The sequence below is a fragment of the Tursiops truncatus genome, chromosome 3, assembly GCF_011762595.2.
Source record: "Tursiops truncatus isolate mTurTru1 chromosome 3, mTurTru1.mat.Y, whole genome shotgun sequence".
Classification (NCBI taxonomy): Eukaryota; Metazoa; Chordata; class Mammalia; order Artiodactyla; family Delphinidae; genus Tursiops; species Tursiops truncatus.
In genome coordinates this window covers 116,277,771-116,297,253 of record NC_047036.1, presented here as the reverse complement: position 1 = coordinate 116,297,253, position 19,483 = coordinate 116,277,771, and the positions used below count along the sequence as shown (strand labels likewise).

The 19,483-nt window shown below is 46.9% G+C and overlaps 1 protein-coding gene across 1 annotated transcript in view; it reads right to left on the bottom strand.

Moving 5' to 3' along the window:
- The window catches only part of PSD2 (pleckstrin and Sec7 domain containing 2), a 59,842-nt gene that overhangs the window by 15,298 nt on the left and 25,061 nt on the right, over positions 1-19,483 (bottom strand). The window contains exons 6-8 of the mRNA XM_033853250.2: positions 16,643-16,723; positions 13,322-13,434; positions 12,536-12,594 (exon numbers count right to left, since the gene is read on the bottom strand). Coding sequence (XP_033709141.1) covers positions 12,536-12,594; positions 13,322-13,434; positions 16,643-16,723 — 253 coding nt within the window. The remainder of the gene's footprint in view (positions 1-12,535; positions 12,595-13,321; positions 13,435-16,642; positions 16,724-19,483) is intronic.

The following is a 19,483-nucleotide window of genomic DNA, read 5'->3' as shown; positions in this document are numbered from 1 at the left end:
ATTTATTGACCTTGGCACCATTTTAGCAAAGATTCTATTAACATCATGTGGGACATTCACACACCACAGAAAATAATTCAGAAAACAATGATAGAAAGCTTTATAAGTAGCTGGCAAGCAAGAATTTTCTATACCTTTCCCAAAGGGTTAAGGAGAAATGACCTATGTGTGCCTTAATATAGTATGTTTCATAAGTCTATGTGTATATTTTACATGTACATATATGTATTATGTATACATGTATATAGTCATTTATGTGTACATTCGTAATTGAGGAGTATGAGGGTAATGTTGATAATACTGCCTGAGTTCCACAAACACTGAACATTCCCCAGCCATCAGTCAGGGGTGCAAAATCAAAAAATAACCAGGCAAGATTTCCAATCCTAGTAATGACAGACTATCTTATTGCAGATGAACCTTCCCATCAGAAACAACTGCTGGTCAAAATATTAATAAAACGTCTATGTGAAGACACTGGAGAAATATAAGAGCAATGAGGACTTCAAGGCTAAAGGTCCTGCAAATAAGGGAAACATGAGATGGTGAGGCTGACTAGGAGCAGTTTTCCTCTTTGAAGCATTTGTCAATTCTCAAGCAGCGGCCAAAAGGGTGAGCAACTGAGTGGTCAATAGGACTAGAGAACAAAAATTGGAATTCAGGGCCCACCAAGGACAAGGGGCCCTGGGAAACACTCTGGTCATACTTTAGCAAAACATCTGAAATTAAGAAAGGAAGGAAATTCTTCAGACAGAAGGAAAGTTATCTCAGATGGAAGCATGGAGAAGCAGAAAGGAATGACGAGCAACAAAAAGGGTGGCTAAGTCTAAATGAATATTGACTGTGCAAAATAACAATAATAACGTTTCCTGGGGAATAAAATATAGAAAGATATAATATTTAAAAGGATGATAACAGTAGTATGTAAGTTGAGAAGACAAATAAATTAAGTTGAGGCATTTTAAGGTTATTTCATTTCCCAGGATGTGGTAAAAAGTACTTTAATAAGTCAGGGATGCATACTGCAAACCACAAAAAGAATTCTGAAAGAATTCACAACTAACAAGCTAATAGGGGGAAATGGAATTCTAAAAAATACTTAAATAATCCAAAAGTAGGCAAGAAAGGAGGGAAAAAAAAGCAATATAGACCAGATGAGTCAAAGAGAAAACAAAGAGTAACCTGGTATGTTTGAACTCAAATATATAAGTAATTCATTAAATGGTACAATTAAAAGGCAAAGATGAATAGACACCTCTTAAATATAAAGGGACAGAAATCTTGGAAAAAGGATAGAAAAAAGATATACATGCAAGCACCAGCAAAAGAATTCCAGTATAACTACACTAATAACTGACAAAATAGACTTAAAGGCAAGAAGCATTACTAGAAACAGAGACATCTCATAATGATAAAAGGGTCAATCTACCAGAAGATATAAGCATCCTAAATTTGTATGCACCTAATAACACAGTCTCAAAAAATAAAAGACAGGGGCTTCCCTGGTGGCGCAGTTGTTGAGAGTCCGCCTGCCGATGCAGGGGACACGGGTTCGTGCCCCGGTCTGGGAAGATCCCACATGCCGCGGAGCGGCTGGGCCCGTGAGCCATGGCCACTGAGCCTGCGCGTCCAGAGCCTGTGCTCCGCAACGGGAGAGGCCACAACAGTGAGAGGGCTGCATACCGAAAAAAACAAAAATAAAAGACAAAAATTGACAGAACTAAAAAGAGAAAGACATTCACAATCTTGGTTGGAGATTTTAACACTGCTTTCTCAGTAACAAGAAGAACAAAAATACTAAGCAATTAATTTGTTAATAACAATCAATTAATTAATGCCAACAAATTAGAAAACCTAGATAAAATAAACAAATTCCTAGAAACACACAAACTACCAAAACTGGCTCAAGCAAAAATAGGAAATCTGAATAGACCTAAAAAGAAGTAGAGATTCAATCAGTAATCAAAAACCGCACAAAAGTCTAAGACCAGATGGCTTCACCAGTGAAGTTTACCAAACATTTAAAGAAAAATTAACACCAATACTTCTTAAGCTCTACCCAAAAATTGAAAAAGAGGGAACACTTCCTAACTCATTCTATAAGGCCAGCATTACCTTGATACCAAAACCAGACAAAGAAATCACAAGAAAATAAAACTATAGAACAGTATCCCCTATAAATATAAATGTAAAAACCCTCAAAAAAACACTAGCAAACAGCAGCATATTAAGAGGATTATGGACTTCCCTAGTGGCCCAGTGGTTAAGAATCCACCTGCCAATGCAGGGGACACGGGTTCGAGCCCTGTTCCAGGAAGATCCCACATACCGCGGAGCAACTAAGCCTGTGCACCACAACTACTGAGCCTGCACTCTAGAGCCCGCAAGGCACAACTACTGAGCCCACGTGCCACAACTATTGAAGCCTGTGCACCTAGAGCACATGCTCCGCAACAAGAGAAGCCGCCACAATGAGAAGCTTACACACCGCAACAAAAAGCAGCCCCCACTCACCACAACTAGAGAAAGCCTGCGCGCAGCAACGAAGACCCAATACAGCCAAAAGTAAAAAAATAAATAAATTTATTTTTAAAAAAAGGATTATAGGGGCTTCCCTGGTGGCACAGTGGCTGAGAATCTGCCTGCTAATGCAGGGGACACGGGTTCGAGCCCTGGTCTAGGAGGATCCCACATGCCGCAGAGCAACTAGGCCCATGAGCCACAACTACTGGGGCTGCGCATCTGGAGCCTGTGCTCTGCAACAAGAGAGGCCGCGACAGTGAGAGGCCCGCGCACCGCGATGAAGAGCGGCCCCCGCTTGCCACAACTAGAGAAAGCCCTCGCACAGAAACGAAGACGCAACACAGCAAAAATAAATAAATTATTTAATAAACTCCTACCCCCAACATCTAAAACATAATAATAATAAATAAATAAAATAGTTGGGTGGGAAGATATCACTCTAAATAAATAAATAAATAAATAAAGGATTATATATCATGACCAAGTGGAATGCATCCCAGGAACGCAAGGGTAGTTCAACATATAAAAATCTATTAACAGGGGCTTCCCTGGTGGCGCAGTGGTTGGGAGTCCTCCTGCCAATGCAGGGGACATGGGTTCAGGCCCTGGTCTGGGAGGATCCCACATGCCGCGGAGTGACTAAGCCTGTGCGCCACAATTACTGGGCCTGCGCTCTAGAGCCCGTGAGCCACAAGTACTAAAGCCCATGCACCTAGAGCCCGTGCTCCCCAGCAAGAGAAGCCACCTCAATAAGCCCGCTCACCTCAACGAAAGAAAGCCCACGCGTAGCAACAAAGACCCAATGCAGCCAAAAATAAATAATTTTTTTAAAAAATCTATTAACATAATACAGCACATTAATAGAAAGAAGGGGGGTAAAACACATGATCATTTCCATTGGTGCAGAAAAAGCATTTGGCAAGATTCAACACTTCTTTCATGGAAAAAACACTCAACAAACTAGGAATAGAAGAGAACTTCCTCAATGTGATAAAAGGCATTTATGAAAAACCCACAGCTAACATCACACACTCTGGTGAAAGACCGAAAGCTTTCCCCCTAAGATCAGGAAAAGGCAAGAATACCCATTTCCCCCATTTCTATTCAACATTGTACCAGAAGTTCTAGCCAGAGCAATTAGACAAGAAAAATAAAAGTTCCCCAAATTAGAAAGAAAGAAGTGAAATTATCTCTATTCACAGATGAAATGATCTCATATACAGAAAATCCTAAAGAACCCACCAAAAAACTATTAGAGCTAATGCACAAGTTCAGTAAAGTTGCAAGATATAAGATCAACATATAAAATCAATTACATTTCTATATGTTAGTAATGAACAATCATAAAATGAAATTAAGAAAAAAATTCCATTTACAGTAGCATCAAAAGGAATAAAGTACTCAGAAACAAATTTAACCAAGGAGGTGAAAGACTTGTACATTGAGAACTAAAAAAGGTTGCTGAAAGAAATTAATGACATAAATAAATATAAAAACATCCTGTGTTCATGGACTGGAAGACTTAATATAGTTAAGATGGTAATACTTCACAAATTGATCTACAGATTCAATACAATTTCTATCAAAATCCCAATGGCCTTTTTTGCAGAAATGTAAAAGCTTATCCTCAAATCCATATGGAATTGTAAGGGATCCCAATAGCCAAAACAATCTTGGAAAAGAACACTTTCTGATTTCAAAACTTACTACAGAGCTAGACTAATCAAAACACTGGGACACTGGCATGAGAATAGATACATACATCAGTGGCATAGAATTAAGACTCCAGCAATAAAACCCATACATCTATGGTCAATTGGATTTTTTAATTGAGTAAGTCTGACATGTAACATTGTGTAAGATTAAGGTGTACACTGTGTTACTTTGTTTTTCTGTTGTTGGTGTTTTTTGCAGTGGGGCCACACCATGCAGCACGTCGGATCTTAGTTCCCCGACCAAGGATCAAACCCATGCCCCCAGCATTGGGAGCATGGAGTCTTAATCACTGGACCACCAGGGAAGTCCCTACACTGTGTTACTTCGATACATTTATAAATTGTAATGCTATGATCAACTGATTTTTGACAAGTGTACCAAGACCATCCAATGGGGAAAGAATAGTCTCTTCAACAAATGGTGCTGGGACAAATGTGCTGGGAAATTTGAATATCCACAGCAAAAGAATGAAGTTGGACCCTTATCTCACACCATATACAGAAAGTAACTCAAAATGTATCAAAGATCTAACATAAGAGCCAACACTATAAAACTCTTAGAAGAAAACATAGGGCTAAATCTTCATGACTTCGTATTTAGCAATGCTTTCTTAGATATGACACCAAAAGCACAAGCAACAAAAGAAAAAATAGATAACCTGGATTGCATCAAAATTTAAAACTTTTGTGCCCCAAAAGACACTACTGAGAGAATGAAAAGACAATCTAAAAAAGGGAAAATTTTTTCTAACCATATATCTGATAAGAGTATAGTATTTAGAATAAATAAAGAACTCTTACAACTCAACAACAAAAACACAAGCAATCCAATTAAAGAAAAGCAAAAGATTTAAATAGACATTTCTCCAAAGAAGATATACAAATGATCAACAAGCATATGAAAAGATGCTCAAGATTACTAATCATTAGGTAAATGCAGATTAAAACTATAATAAGATATAACTTGGCTATTATCAAAAAGCAGAAAATAACAAATGTTGGTAAGGAGGTAGAGAAACTGGAAACTTTGTGCACTGCTGGTGTGAATGTAAAATGGTGCAATCATTATGGAAAACAGCATGGTTGTTTCTCAAAAAGTGAAAAATAACATCACCATATGATCCAGCAATACTACTTCTGGGTATATGCCGAAAAGAATTAAAAGCAGAGTCTCAAAGAAATATTTGCACACCCATGTTCATAGCAGCACTATTCACAGTAGCCAAATGATGCAAGCAGCCCAAATGTCCATGAGCAGATGAAAGGATACACAACATGTGGTATATACATACAGTGTAATAGTATTCAGCCTTAAAAAGGAAGGAAATTCTGATGCATGCTACAACATGGATGAACCTTGAGGATATTATGCTAAGTGACATAAGCCAGCCACAGAAACAAATTCTGTGTGATTCCACTTATATGAGGTATGTAGAGTAGTAAAATTCACAAAGACAAAAAGTAGAATGGTGGTTGCCAAGGGCTGGGGGGCAGGGAATGGGGAGTTGTTCAATGGATACAGAGTTTCAGTTTGAGAAGATGAAAAAGTTCTGAAGACTGGTTGCACAACAATGTGAATAGACTTAATACTACTGACCTATACATATAAAAATGGTGAGGATGGTAAATTTTACGTAATGCATATTTTACCACAATTTTTAATTTTTTTTCAACTTTAAATAAAAATTATAAAATCCCCCCAAATGGGCAAAGTATCAATACCTGAATAGACATTTCACCAGAGAAGATATACAAATGGCCACAAGCACATGAAAATATGCTCAATATCATTAGTCACTAGGGAGATGCAGATTAAAACCAAAATGAGATACCCCTTCATACCCACTAGAACAGCTATCATTAAAAAAGAAAAGAAAGAAAGAAAAGAAAAGAAGTGTTGGCAAGGAGGTGAATACATTGAAACCCTTATACATTACTAGCGGGAATTTTAAATGGTTTAGCCACTATGGAAAATAGTTTCACAGTTTCTCAAAAAGTTAAACATAGAATTACCATAAGATGCAGCTGGTCTACTCCTAGGAATTGAAAACAGGTGTTCAAACAAAAACTTGTACACAAATGTTCAGAGTAACACTATTCACAATATCGAAATGGTGAAAACAATCCAAACATTCACTATAAGACAAATGGATACACAAAATGTGGTATATCCATTCAATGGAATATTATTCGGCCATAAAAACAAATGAAATTATGACACATGCTATGACATGGATGAACCTTGGAAACATTACACTGAGTGAAAGAAGCCAGATACAAAAGGCTACATACTATATGATTCCATCCACATTAAATATCCAGAATAGCAAATCCATAGAGACAGAAAACAAATTAGTGGTTGCCAGGGGCTGGAGGAAGAAGAGAATGGGGAGTGACTGCGAATGGGTATGGGGTTTCCTCTTGGGGTGATGAAAAAGTTCTGGAACAAGAGAGTGGTGATGGTTGCACACCGTGTGAATGTACTTAATTCCACTGAATTGTACACCTCAAGCTGGATAAAATGGTAAATTTATGTCTTGTATATTTTACCATAATAAAAAAAGCATTAAGGATATACAAGATTTTTACAACACAGTTAAGAGACTTGACCTTATCAACACATAGAACATTACAACCAACAACTGCAGAATACACTTTCATCTACTAAAATCAATCTCTCTCTGGATGGGAAAGTAAGATAATCAACTGCAAAAAAGTGAAATCGTATTGGGTAAATTACCTGATTTAAAATAAAATAACAACAATAACCAGGCAAAAAGACATGTACCAGAAAAGAAAAAGAAAGAGAGAAGGGAAAGGAAGGGAAGGGAAGGAAGAAAGGGAGAAAGAGAAAGGAAGGAAGGAAGGGAAAAGAAAGAAAGAAAGAAAGAAAGGAAGGAAGGAAGGAAGAAAGAAAGAAAGAAAGAAAGAAAGAAAGAAAGAAAAAGAAAGAAAGAGGAAGGAAGGAAGGGAGGGAGGGAGGGAGAGAAAAAGGGAAAGAGAGAAGGAGAAGACGTGTGTCCAGAAACTCCAAAGGCGAACTGACATGGATAATTTGGGGCCTCCAAGTTCCCAGTTCCTCCCTTCCTCCCACTACCATTTGGATCAAAAGGGCCTCCCTGCTGCCTTGACCCTCAAAACTGTTCCCACAGCCTCTGTCTCCAATCAGAAAAGAGTTATGGTTGGCCTGGCCACAGCCCCATTCCAAGGTCTTTTCCACTGGTCTGGCATGACCTGCCTGCACAGCCCAGGGGTCAGAACAATCCCAGCCTGTCTTTAAGTCTCCCCCCAACAGCAGAATCAGACAGGCCAAGAAGAAAGAAAGTAGATGTCATCCTTCAGGGCAAGGAGAGGGGCCAACTGAAAGTCCCATGGGCAGGGAAACCCTCATCACTATTTGCAAATCTAGACTAAACCTGAGTTGTACTCAGTGCTCCTTTAAAGTTTTTCTATGATGCTCAAATGGCTCTCAGATGCCATCTGAGAATGGGCAGGACCCCCCGCCCCCAGTCTTCAGAATAGTATCCCAACCCCTGCATTTGTCCAGTCCTCCACCATCCAGCACCAACCCACCTCCCCAGCACTCCCACTGCTAACCTTCAGGCAACCCAAGTTTGAGAGAAATTAAGCTTTTCTTGAAAAACAACTTATCTTTGTTTCAGCTTGAAAGCTCATGGCACAGCTTCTCCCATCCATCTCCTCCCCCCTCTACTGGCCTCAGCCTAGATGCTTCTCCCTCCCTCACCCCAGCGTTCACTCCATTAACCAGTGCTAGTGACTGCACATCCAAAACACATTTTTAATACCTCTCCTTGTCTCCATCTCCAATTCTAACCCAAGCTCCCACCTTCTCTTGTCTGGAGGTTAAAATCACCCTCCTCTGGGCTTCCCTGGTGGCGCGGTGGTTGAGAGTCCACCTGCCGATGCAGGGAACACGGGTTCGTGCCCCAGTCTGGGAAGATCCCACATGCCGCGGAGCGGCTAGGCCCGTGAGCCATGGTCGCTGAGCCTGCGCGTCCAGAGCCTGTGCTCCGCAATGGGACAGGCCACAACAGTGAAAGGCCCGCGTACCACAAAAAAAAAAAAAAAAAAAAAAAAAATCACCCTCCTCTGACATCCTCCCCTTCCAGCTCATTCTGTCATGGGGAATGAGCTTTCCCTACTCCCAGCTAAGGCCACTCTCCACCTATGCTCTGTTGCTCATCTCAAGGAAAGCTTCAATTTTCCCTTCTCTCTCTTGCATCATCAGTTTCTCCTTGCCTGCTTAGTGGATACTACTGACATACACACATGCCCTAGTCAGATTTGAAAGAGTTCCTCCTAGACCCCTCCAGCCAGTGGCTCATTTCAGGAGCCCACTCAAAGCCAGGTATCACAAAAGAATTCTCCACATCCTCCACTTCCTCCCCTCCTATCCTCATCTCCACCCACTCCAGCCTGGCATTTGTCCTCTCCACTCCACCTAAAGTGCTGTAGTGAAGGTCTCCGATGACCTTGACCATCCAGTGATAATGACCCACCGATGGGCATTCCAACCTCAATGGTCATTTTTCTGTTGACATCTTTCTTGACCTCATGGCAGCCTTTTATGCAGTTGGCCACTCCTTTCTCCTTGAGACACTCTCTTCTCTTGGCCTCTGAGACACTGCACATTCCTGGTTTTCCTCTCATCTCCATGGCTGCTTTCAAAGCCTCTCCTGCTGCTCTGCTTGACCTTTAAATAAGGCCATGCCCTGGGACGAGGTCACCGGCCTGCCTCTCTCCCTGAGGCACTCAGCCAGTCCCGTGGCTTTCATTCCACCAGGATGACAATGACCGCCTCACCCCATCTCTCTCTTGCATCCCAGATTTGTTTATCCCACCAGTTCCTTGGCATCCCCATGTTCATGTCCAGTAGGCATCTCAGACACAATATGTCACAAATGGGACTTGAGCCCCAGCTCTCCCACTCACCACGCCCTCCACCCACCCACGGAAGTTCCTTCTACATCTCAGGAAACAGCACCCCCATCCAGCCAGATGCTGAAGCCATCCTTACTCCTCTCTTTCCCTGATCAGCCCCATCAGCACGTCCTGTCAGGCTCACCCTCAACTGGTCTCCGTCATCTGTCCCTTCTCTCCATGTTCACTGCCCTGTCTGCCCCAGCCACCATCATCTCCCACCTGGACTCCAACAACAGCCACTATGGACAGTTTTACTGTCCACCAAAAGTTAAACATAGAATTACCATCAGACCCAGCAATCCACTACTTGGGTACACACTCAAAAGAATTAAAAACAGGTGCTCAAACAAAAACTTATGCTAAGTAAAATCAGTCAGACAGAGAAAGACAAATGCTATATAATATCACTTATATGTGGAATCTAAACAATACAACAAATCAGTGAATAAAACAAAAAAGAAGCAGACTCACAGATATAGAGAACAAACCAGTGATTACCAGGAAGGGCGAGGGGCAATATAGGGTAGGAAGAAAAAGGGTTATTATGAGATTATATGAAATCATGTGTGTGAAACTTTTGAAAATTGTAAAGTACTATAGAACTTAAAGAATTTTTCATCCAATTAAAAAATTAAAATAAAAAATTTAATTTTTTAATTTTTAAAAACCTGTACATGTATGTTCATAGCACTGTTCACAATAGCCAAAAGGTGGAAACCAGCCCCACTGGTCCTTCTGCCTGGAAGGCTTTGTCCCTGGTCTTTCCATGGCTGGCTGCTGCTCATCCGCCAGGTCTCTGCCCCAACCGTGCCTCCTCTGAGACACCTTCCCTGACCCCCAGTCCAGCCCCAACACACCCTCCTGTTTATTCCCTTCACAGACCTATCACTGCTTTAATCACTTGTTTACTTCTTTATTTTCTATCTCCTCTAACTAGAAGGTAGGCATCCTGAGGCAGGCGTTCTCTTTCCTTCTTTTTATGGAACACAGAAGGTGCTGAGCCCCTAGAGTCCAAACGCCCCTCCTACAGAAAGTCCTCCAGATCCCTCCACCAGGCTGTGTCCATCTGAAGAGGGTGCACCTACTCCGTCTGCCAGCCCCTGTACTGCCTCCTGCTCTGACCAGAGCTATTTCTGGGGGCCCTAGCAAGCCCCACATTCCTGAGATCCCCACCTTCCACCAGACACTCAGTCTCTGTCAAAGAGCAGAAGAATGAGAGCAGGAAGGGAGGGGGAAAAGAACAAAGCAGGTGATGCCACTTCCGTTGGGGTCCTTTGGAAAGCTCACAGTAACTGCAACAACCCGACCCTGGGCTAAGCACTTTCTAAGTGCTGTCTCCTTAAGTCTTACAGGGACTTTCTGATGGGGAAACTGAGGTTTAGGGAAGTAAATAACTCACTCCAGGTCACAAGCTATTGTGTGGAGAAATACAGAGGACTCCAAGCCAGAACGCTTGCTTTTGATGTTTTGCAATGCCGCCTCAAGAGAGAGACAGGATCCTCAATGTCTGTTGGCTGCAAACATGAACAATCCTGCCCCACCCGCTTTTGATCTACGAAGGTGGTGATGTTTCTCTTCAGCTGTAGGCATTAAGGTGGTGCCATGGGCAGCTAAGTCCCACCAAGCTCGAGAGTATTCTTGACCCGGGGTTCACTGACTGCTGCCCTTGTTAGCAGCTCTCAACCAGGGGGAGAGGCATCCAGGCCTGGCACAGGAGTGACTGGGTCCTGAGATGGCCCTTGGCCCCGCCAAGGGTGGGGATGGGGAGACGAGGGGTGTGCTTAAAGCTCCTTTTAAGGTAAGCCAGCAACACCTGCTCTCCGTAAACAAACAGTAAGCAGTCTTGGGGGAACGTCAATCCGTTAATGGGCATTTGCTCTGGTGATATTCCCATGGAATACACACGTCTTCTCTCCTGTTCCACACCCAGGCTGACAGCCCAGGCGGACATAACCAAAGTTGTCACACAACTACTCTTCGTGCCAAGGTCCGCGAGGCTCTCACCCTCCCCAGGCCAGGCACCCCAGTGTGCCCACGCTTGCTCAGGCTGCCATCAGGCGGGGCACTTCACCTTCTTGATCTTCCAGGGATCTACAGGCTGGGGCTTTGGGCTCTCCATTATTTAAATTTTAATATTAATAATACATGTGATTATTGTTATTACTGTGCAATAATATTATAATATTATTGTAATATATTGCTATAATACATTGTATAAAATAATACATTATATTATTATAATATATTGTTATAATGTATAATATAATATCATAATATTATTCATAATAATATTAAATAATAAATCCTTACTAAGTACCAGACCCTGACACTTGGTGATATCTCCCTCTCTCAGGCCTCCCCAGGATGCTATGGGCAAAATCATTATTTCCACCTCACAGATGTAGAACCTGAGACGCAGAGAAGGCTAGTGTCTTGCCCAGGGTCACAGAGGTACCACCTGGAGGCAAGAGTAGGATCTGAAGTAGGACCTATCCCACGTCTTTCTTCCACCCTACATGTCCTGGACTTTCCTGGTTAACTTTGGAACCAGATGTGCTAGCCTGTTGTCCCCATGAGTCACTGAAATATCCCCAACCCAACAGAGGGGTTCTGACCACCATGGGGTGAGCAATGACGGGGCAGGGATCAGTGGGCCAGATGAGGTGATGTGGGACACAGAAGGGGAACATGGAGATGGGGTCTAGGCTCACAGGGCATGCAGACCACCAGCTACACTTACCACCTGAGAGAGGGCAAGAGAGCCCAAAGGGGGGGTCCCCGGAGCAGAGAGAGGAAAGAAGAAGGAATTATTGAGCCACGAGCAGCACTGAGATGTCCAGATCCCAGACCAGACACAGGCTCACAGCCCGGGGCACCCACTTATCACTTCTCTGTTTGCCTAGTCAGGGCGGGGAGGTGAGGGGTGCGTGACGAGAATGCCTCTTGAGGGCGATCTACCAGTTGACCGGAAGGGGCTGCCTGGGGCATGGTACTTCAGCAGGGCTGCACTCAGGCTTACAGCACAAGGGGCAGGAAGAACATGTGATCTTTTAGCAATGTCTGGCATGGACACGGCTGGGGCACATGTCTTATTTAGCACATCCTAAATTCCCATGTGCCTCAGCTGTTCTTACTGCCCTGCTTGGGGGCAGGGACCCAGGCAGATCTCAAGTGGATAAAACTAGGGCAGAGCCAAGTCTAGAAGCCAAGCTGCCCAACTCCCAGGTCTGCTAAAGAAACACTGGCCAGCGAGCAGGAGGTCTCGGGAAGGGGGCTGGAGAAAGGACCGGCCCTTGGACAACTCGGGATGAATCAGTGAGAGGACATGCCCACTCCCTGCCTCCCCAACTCACATGTCCGTGCAGGTCCGTGTTGAGAAGCATCAGGGCACAGGTGAGCGTGTGGATCCCATCTAAATCAGAGACGGTGGCACCCTCAGCATGAGCACCCAGCTCTTTCCCAACCCCAGGCTCCCACCTGCCTCCTGTCAGAGCCAGCCTGGAGGCCTTGGAGACAAGAAGAGGCCAGCCACCTGCCAACCATACATCAGGGCCCAGGGCCTGCGTGATGCTCTGTGTCCCACCCCCATTACAGCATCAGAGTCACTCACTCGCCCCAGGTCAGGACCAACCCCTCCCTCAGAGGTGACCAGACCACCCTGGGCCTGTTCTAGCCCAGATTCCTGCCTGCTGTGGCCAAACTCACCTTGAATCTCAGACCCAGGAATGGCTCTGGGTCCCGGGCTATATCCCTTCCATGGCCCGTGTCTCCTCTAATAACCAGCCTAGTCCCCCAGTTCCTGGGACTCAGGTCCATCCACAGGACAAGTCCTGCACTTAAGAGGACCCCAACCCAGACTTCCACACCAGGACTCCCACCACACCAACAATCAGCATTGCGACAGGGCACCACTGAGAATGAGGACCCAAAGGACTGACTCCAGGATGGAGGACTTTCAGGCACAGGGAGTGACAACGGGCAGGGCAGTTGGGAGGTTCCTTTTCCAGCAGACAGTCCCCATGCCACCTGCCATTGTTCATTCACTGATGCTTCTTGAGCGGGACAGAAGTAGCAGGTGGACCAGAGGTAGGAAGAAGCCAGGGCCCGGGTGGGGGGCAGGGGAGTGGGGCGAGGCGTACCTTCCGAAGTGCTGTCGTCAGGGTTGCACTGGCAGTACCGGCGAGAGAAGTGCGTAAGGACCCGCTCACGCTCCTGTGTCTCCCCCATCAGCGGAAAGGCCTTCAGGAAGGTTCTGGAGGGTAATGCAAGGATGCTGAGGGCCTCCAAGAGCCCCTGAGTCAGTCTGAATCCTCACTCAGGGTAGGACGCCCACACACACACACCACCCAAACCTGCCCAAGGAGGCTGAGGCCCCAGAGCCCCAGCATCTGGGCCCAGGGAGGCACCCTGACCCCCGTAATGGCCTCTGGAGTGTGGAGTTTCAGCCCTCATCACCCTCCAGGGCCCTTCTGGAAGGATGCAGGGGACAGATTGTGAAGAGCAAAGGCAGACGAACACCTCAGTGCCAGCATCCGCTCCACTCCTGGCTCCCTCCTCCATGGCTGGGCCATCCACGCCGCTCCTCAGACCGCTCTCCCTCAGCCATTCCCACTCCTCACTTGAGGCGCTACCAGCTGAGCCGCAGGCCCAACCCTGGCCTCCCTCACTCCCCCCACCCCAAGTCTGAGCCTCCTCTGCTGGGCAGCTCTGAGTCCCTCTCAAGGCCAAATTCAAAGGTCACCAGCTCTCAGGAGTCCCTGGCAGAGTATGCTAAAACCAGAGGGGCTGGGAGATGGGGCTGGGGTCCCTCACCTGGGGCATAGGCACACCCCTTCTTGGGAAGGGAAACAGCAAGCTGAGACATTGTGGGCCTCTATCCACCCTGGGTTCATGAGACTAGTTTGTCCCTGATTTTGCCACAGTTCACTTGGCTTCTGTAATGCCCACTTTGCTTTATCCTCTCTCAAGCTACTTCTAAGGCACCCTGGGACCTGTGAGCCCCATTCTGGCCAATCTTTACCCTTGGAGGCTTCCCAAGGCATCCAAAACTGCAGACCACTCTCTAATTCAATCCCGATCAATCAACCGCTGTATAAAAACACTCCATCCGCCATCTAGGCTTCCTCCTTTCCCTGCCTCTCCTGTTCCCCGTTCTCTTCCCTGCATCTGGCCCCTCCCTCTTCTCCTCATACTCCACTAGGACTTTCTAAAACCCATCCCCCATCCCAACCGTAGCCTATCCTACCTGGGAGTCATCCATCCCAGCTCTGGCTCCCCAGCCCAAACACCCCTTCCTCAGGGATCTTCACCAAGCTCCGGTTAAACTCAGGCTGCCCCCGGGATCAGCCTCATTACTGCCCGCCCTCTCCCCTGCATCTTGGAACCACGGGCCTGTCTGCTGTATCCTCTGTGCTTCTCACACCAATCATTCCTCTGCCCCACAGCCCAACTTCAGGCCTCGTCCTCTCCCACCTGACCCTCTTCAGAAGCCTCTGGATCAAAGGCCACCAGCACACTGCTGCCAGCACTGCCTCCCAGAATACGGCTTCACACCCAGCACCTTCTGGGGCTCCCCAGGGCCTGCAGAGTCAAGCCTCAATCTATTGGGCTGGATATACAAGGTCCTCCCACCCAGCACTCATGCCTCTGATTGCGAGCCCGACCCACCAAACACCTTCCCCACCCGATCATCCAGTGTGAAAATTCAGACTCAGCTCAGGATAGAGTAGCTTGCAGTCGACCAACACTTCCACTGAGAACAATGAGAAAAGCCAGACAAAATACATCTCTCTTAAGCTATCAGAAAACTGCTGACGCAACAAACACCAATAGGACCAAGATTCTGGAGAGGAGAGAACTGGGGAGAGGTGGGCTGATCTGCAGCTGCTTTCTCCCCGGGGACACTGCCAATCACGGGCACAGGCAAGAGGCAGAACAATTAGTGGCTTCACGGAGCTGGAGAGACAAACCGGGAGACTCGAGGGGCTGTAAACATGTGGCCAGTTCTCCCTGTGAGACATCTACCAAAACCTAAAGATGCAATGGGTAGGAAGGCCTCTCTGAGAAGTAGAGGGATTTGGTTTTTTGACAGTCTCGCCGCAACGAGGAGACAAAATTAGGATTTAGAACCAACCAAAAGGAGAGGCCCCAGTGAACACACCATGCTCTCAGTGGAAAGCCCTCCGGCCTTCACCCTGTGATCGGGGTGAACCCTGAGCCTTACCAAACTTCAGGGCTGCCTCTCCTCAGCTCAGCCCTGGATGGATTAGGACTGCGCCTCCCTGCCCTCCTCTAACTGTCTAGCAAGGGACAAGGTAAACCCTCTCTGGAGGAACACATAATGATCTAGAGCCACTGTAATTCTATACAAAACGTACAGCATCCAATAAAAAAATTACTAAGCACACAGAGAAATAGGATATAAGATGGAAAGCCAAGAGAGAAACAATAGAAACAGATACAGATGATGCAGATATCGGGGTAAAAGCAGACAAGGACTTTCAAATAACTGCGACTAATATATTCAAAAAAGAGAGGGAAAGATGGGGAAAGTAAGTAGAAAATAAATCAAAAGATGAAGAATTCCCCCCAGAGAATTAAAACCTACCCAAAAAAATGTTTAATAAAATGAAATTTCCAGAACTGAAAAATAAAACAATAGAAAGTGAAAACTCAGTAAATGGGGTTAACCCCATATGAGACACAGAGAAAGGGTAAGTGAACTGGAAGCAGGTCAACAGAAAATATCCCAACTGAAACAGAGAAAAAAGAAGGGAAAATAAAGTTTTTAAAAGTGTGAGAGGCACGTAGGAGGTGAACAGATCTAACATACATGGGACCACCCACACCTCAGCTCAGAGACCGCCGTCCCTCCCCAGGAGGGTTCTGGCCTAGGGTCTCCCTGCTGGCCCTGCCGCCGGGTCCGCTGGACACTGGGCTGCATCTTCCCATTCCCGCCCTCTGCTCCAGGGGGCCTGCACCTGCCCCTCCTGAGGGCCACTCCCCAGGTCCAAACACCAACAGGACCTGAGGGCAAATTCCATTTTGGCTATCTCCTCCCTCAGTGACTGTGGGGAACTGGCCCACAGTTTCTCCACAAGTAAATGGGATGATACCGCCTACCTTACAGGGGTGTTGCTAAGATGCAGTCAGCAGGGTGTGTAAAGGGTACATCTTGCAGACAGGAAGTGCTCAGTACAGGCAAGCCTTTTGGCCCTTTCCCCTCCTGAAGAGTCACGACTGCATTCCCACCTTCATATTTTCAGCGCCCACCGCAGAGCCAGCACTCACTGAGTCTCTGCATTGCTGCTGCTCTCATGACCCCTTCCCCTCAGCCTCCCCAGAGGGGTCAAGAGACTTGTCCAAGGTCTTGCACAGCAAGTTTACAGTAGAGCTGGCAGGAGAATCCAGATGTGTGGCTGTATCGCCTGTGGGCACTATCCCATCCCAGCCCCACTGACCTGAGTGCTCGGTCCAGAGTCAGGCCCGAGAAGTCAAAGAAGCTGAGGTACTCCCCGGCCACCAGCCTGCTGAACTCGTTGCTGCCAGGAGAGCAGGGGTTTTCCATTAGAAGCAGGGCACAGCAAACAGTGGGGGTTCGTGGCAGTGGGCCCCTGGGGACCCTGACCCACCCACCCAGACCTGCCCGTTCCTCTGCTGTCTCCCTTGCTAGCCAGTTGGGCTCTGACAGTTCAACCTTGGGCCAGGAGGTGGGGGAGTCAGGAAAGCTTCCTAGAGGAGGTGATGTCTCATCCAATACCTTCAGGAAAGGAAGAGCCACCCACGTGAAGGGAGTAGGAGGTGAGATGACGCAAAGTGTCCGCAGTAGGGGAAACTGTCCAAGAAGCTACCAGCAGGGCCATGTGGCCGGGGCTGGAGAGCGGGAATGGGGGCAGCAAGAGATGAGGCAGGGAACCGGGCCTGAGGGCCGAGGCAAGGACTGGGACTTGATCTGGAAGAGTTTGAAGCAGGGAAGGGGTGAGTGAGATGGCCAGATCTGTATTTGGAACACTGCCTGTGGAGTGGAGGCCCATGGGGGTAGGAGCTGTCCACGAGAGACAATGGAAGGGGTGGGGAGGAGGGATGTTTGGGTGGCAGAATCCACAGGATGTGGAGAGGGATGGAGTGGGTGTGGGGCATGACAGAGAGGGTGGCCCCTGGGGTGATGCCCAGAGCCCAGGACAACAGGTAGAGCTAGAAGCACCCATGTGAGAGTCATCAGCCCTTAACTGGTGACTAACAACTCAGTAGGAAGGGGGACGAGCCCATGTGAGAGGAGGGGGCACAGACAGGCCAGCAGATCCAGGTCAGAGATCTGAGGAGAACCCCTGTCAGGGTGAGCTGAGGGAAGAGATAGCCAGAGAAGGAGACAGACGAACAGCAGCCCGAGAGGTAGGGGTATGCTGTCCTGGAGGCCAAGGAAGAGAGTGTTTCAAGACTGGAGTGATGAATTCTCACCAAAAAACAGAGCATATTTCCACCTGAATCCAACCAAGCCCCGAGCTCTCCCTCCTGTTTACAGTAACATGTGAAGTAACACCACGAGGACACCAAATCCAAAACGTGGAAAGTTCTTCCGGACAAATGACTCTGTTTCTTCAACAAATACATGGCATTACAAAAAGGAGGGGGACTGGCAACCGCTGTTGGCTACAAGAGGCCTAAGAGACATATTGGCCAAATGTAATGCATGTACCTTATTTGCGTCCTGATTTGAACAAACATTTTTGAGACAACCAGAGAAAATTAAGCATAGACCAAATGTTAGAGATACTAAGGAATTTTTGTTAACTTTGTCAGAAATTATAATGGAATTATGACTGTCTAAAAAAATATCCTAGTCAGTTAGAGACACATACTAAACATTTATGGATCATATGATAGAGAGTCTGAAATATGCTTTAAAATATTCTAGCAAATGTGAGGGGAAGAAGCTGTGGGGGAAACAGATCAAACAAGAATAGAAAAATATTGATAACTTTGAAGCTGAGTAATGGGTACATGGAAGTTTAAGATGTTACTTTCTCTGCCTTTGTGTATGCTTGAAATTTTCATAATAAAAAGTTTAATTAAAGAAAAAGAAAGGGGCTTCCCTGGTGGCGCAGTGGTTGAGAGTCCGCCTGCCGATGAGGGGGCGACGGGTTCGTGCCCCGGTCCGGGAAGATCCCACATGCCGCGGAGCGGCTGGGCCCGTGAGCCATGGCCGCTGAGCCTGCGCGTCCGGAGGCTGTGCTCCGCAACAGGAGAGGCCACAACAGTGAGAGGCCCGCACCACAAAAAAAAAAAGAAAAAAAAAAAAAAAAAAGAAAAAGAAAGGAGTGACCGGTGTGTCAAGGCTGTTGAAGGGGAGAAAGTTGAGGCCCAGTAGCAGACATCAGATTCAAAGACACCAGGCCACCACTGACTCTAGTAAGAGGGGCTTGTGAAGGGCCCCTCCAGGGGAAGAAGCCAACCTGGAGGCACTGAATGTGCAGAAGGGGAGGGGACAGAGGCCATCCAGAGCAGAAAATAGAATTTTGGCTGTGAAGAGGCTGGGGGAGGAAGTACGATTTGAGGAAGGATTTTTGTTTCAGATGGGAAAGAGTTAAGCACAATTAAATGCTGGTGGGAAAACTCTTGTAGAGGGAGTGGTTGAAAAGACAGGGGAGGGTGGGGATCAACCGTAATGAAGGAGGATGTCATTAGGTTTGGGGACTATAGCCCAGTGGGAGAGGTGAGGGTGTGGGTGATGCAATTTTGGGGGAGGCCCAGGGCAGGAGTGCCCTGGAGGCAACGGAGAGTGGAGGAGTCAGGAGGGAGGGAGAAGGGGGGATCCTCAGGACTTCCCTGTGGCCTAAGCCCCAGTCAGCTCTGACTTGGGGTCTAGAGTCTGGGCTGCCTCTCTTAGCCTGAGAGCAGCTCTCTCCAGAGGCTCGGCCTTCTTCCGTGCATCTTGAAGGCTTATGTGGGTGTTGGGGGTCCTTTGGATGGCCAGGCAAGAAGGACAAGGCAGGTGGACATGCTGCTGGCCGGACCTGCTCAGGACACACCAGCTGACTTCACAGCTGACTGTCCCCTACCCCTCAGGACTTCAACCTGGCTAGTTCCCTTCCCCCAAGTCCAAAGACCGGGGCTTGTGCTTTGGCGGCTCCCGCCCCTTCAGCTGGTCCCAACAGACACACAGTGAATGGGGCTTAATGAGGGCCAGGATCCCCTTCCCCAGCTCCTGGGTCCCCCGAGGTCCCAGCCAGGCCCAGGTTCCCCTCCCTCCTTGGCCCCATTAGGTGGCCCACCAGCCCCTGCCCGGCTGCTCTGTCCTCACT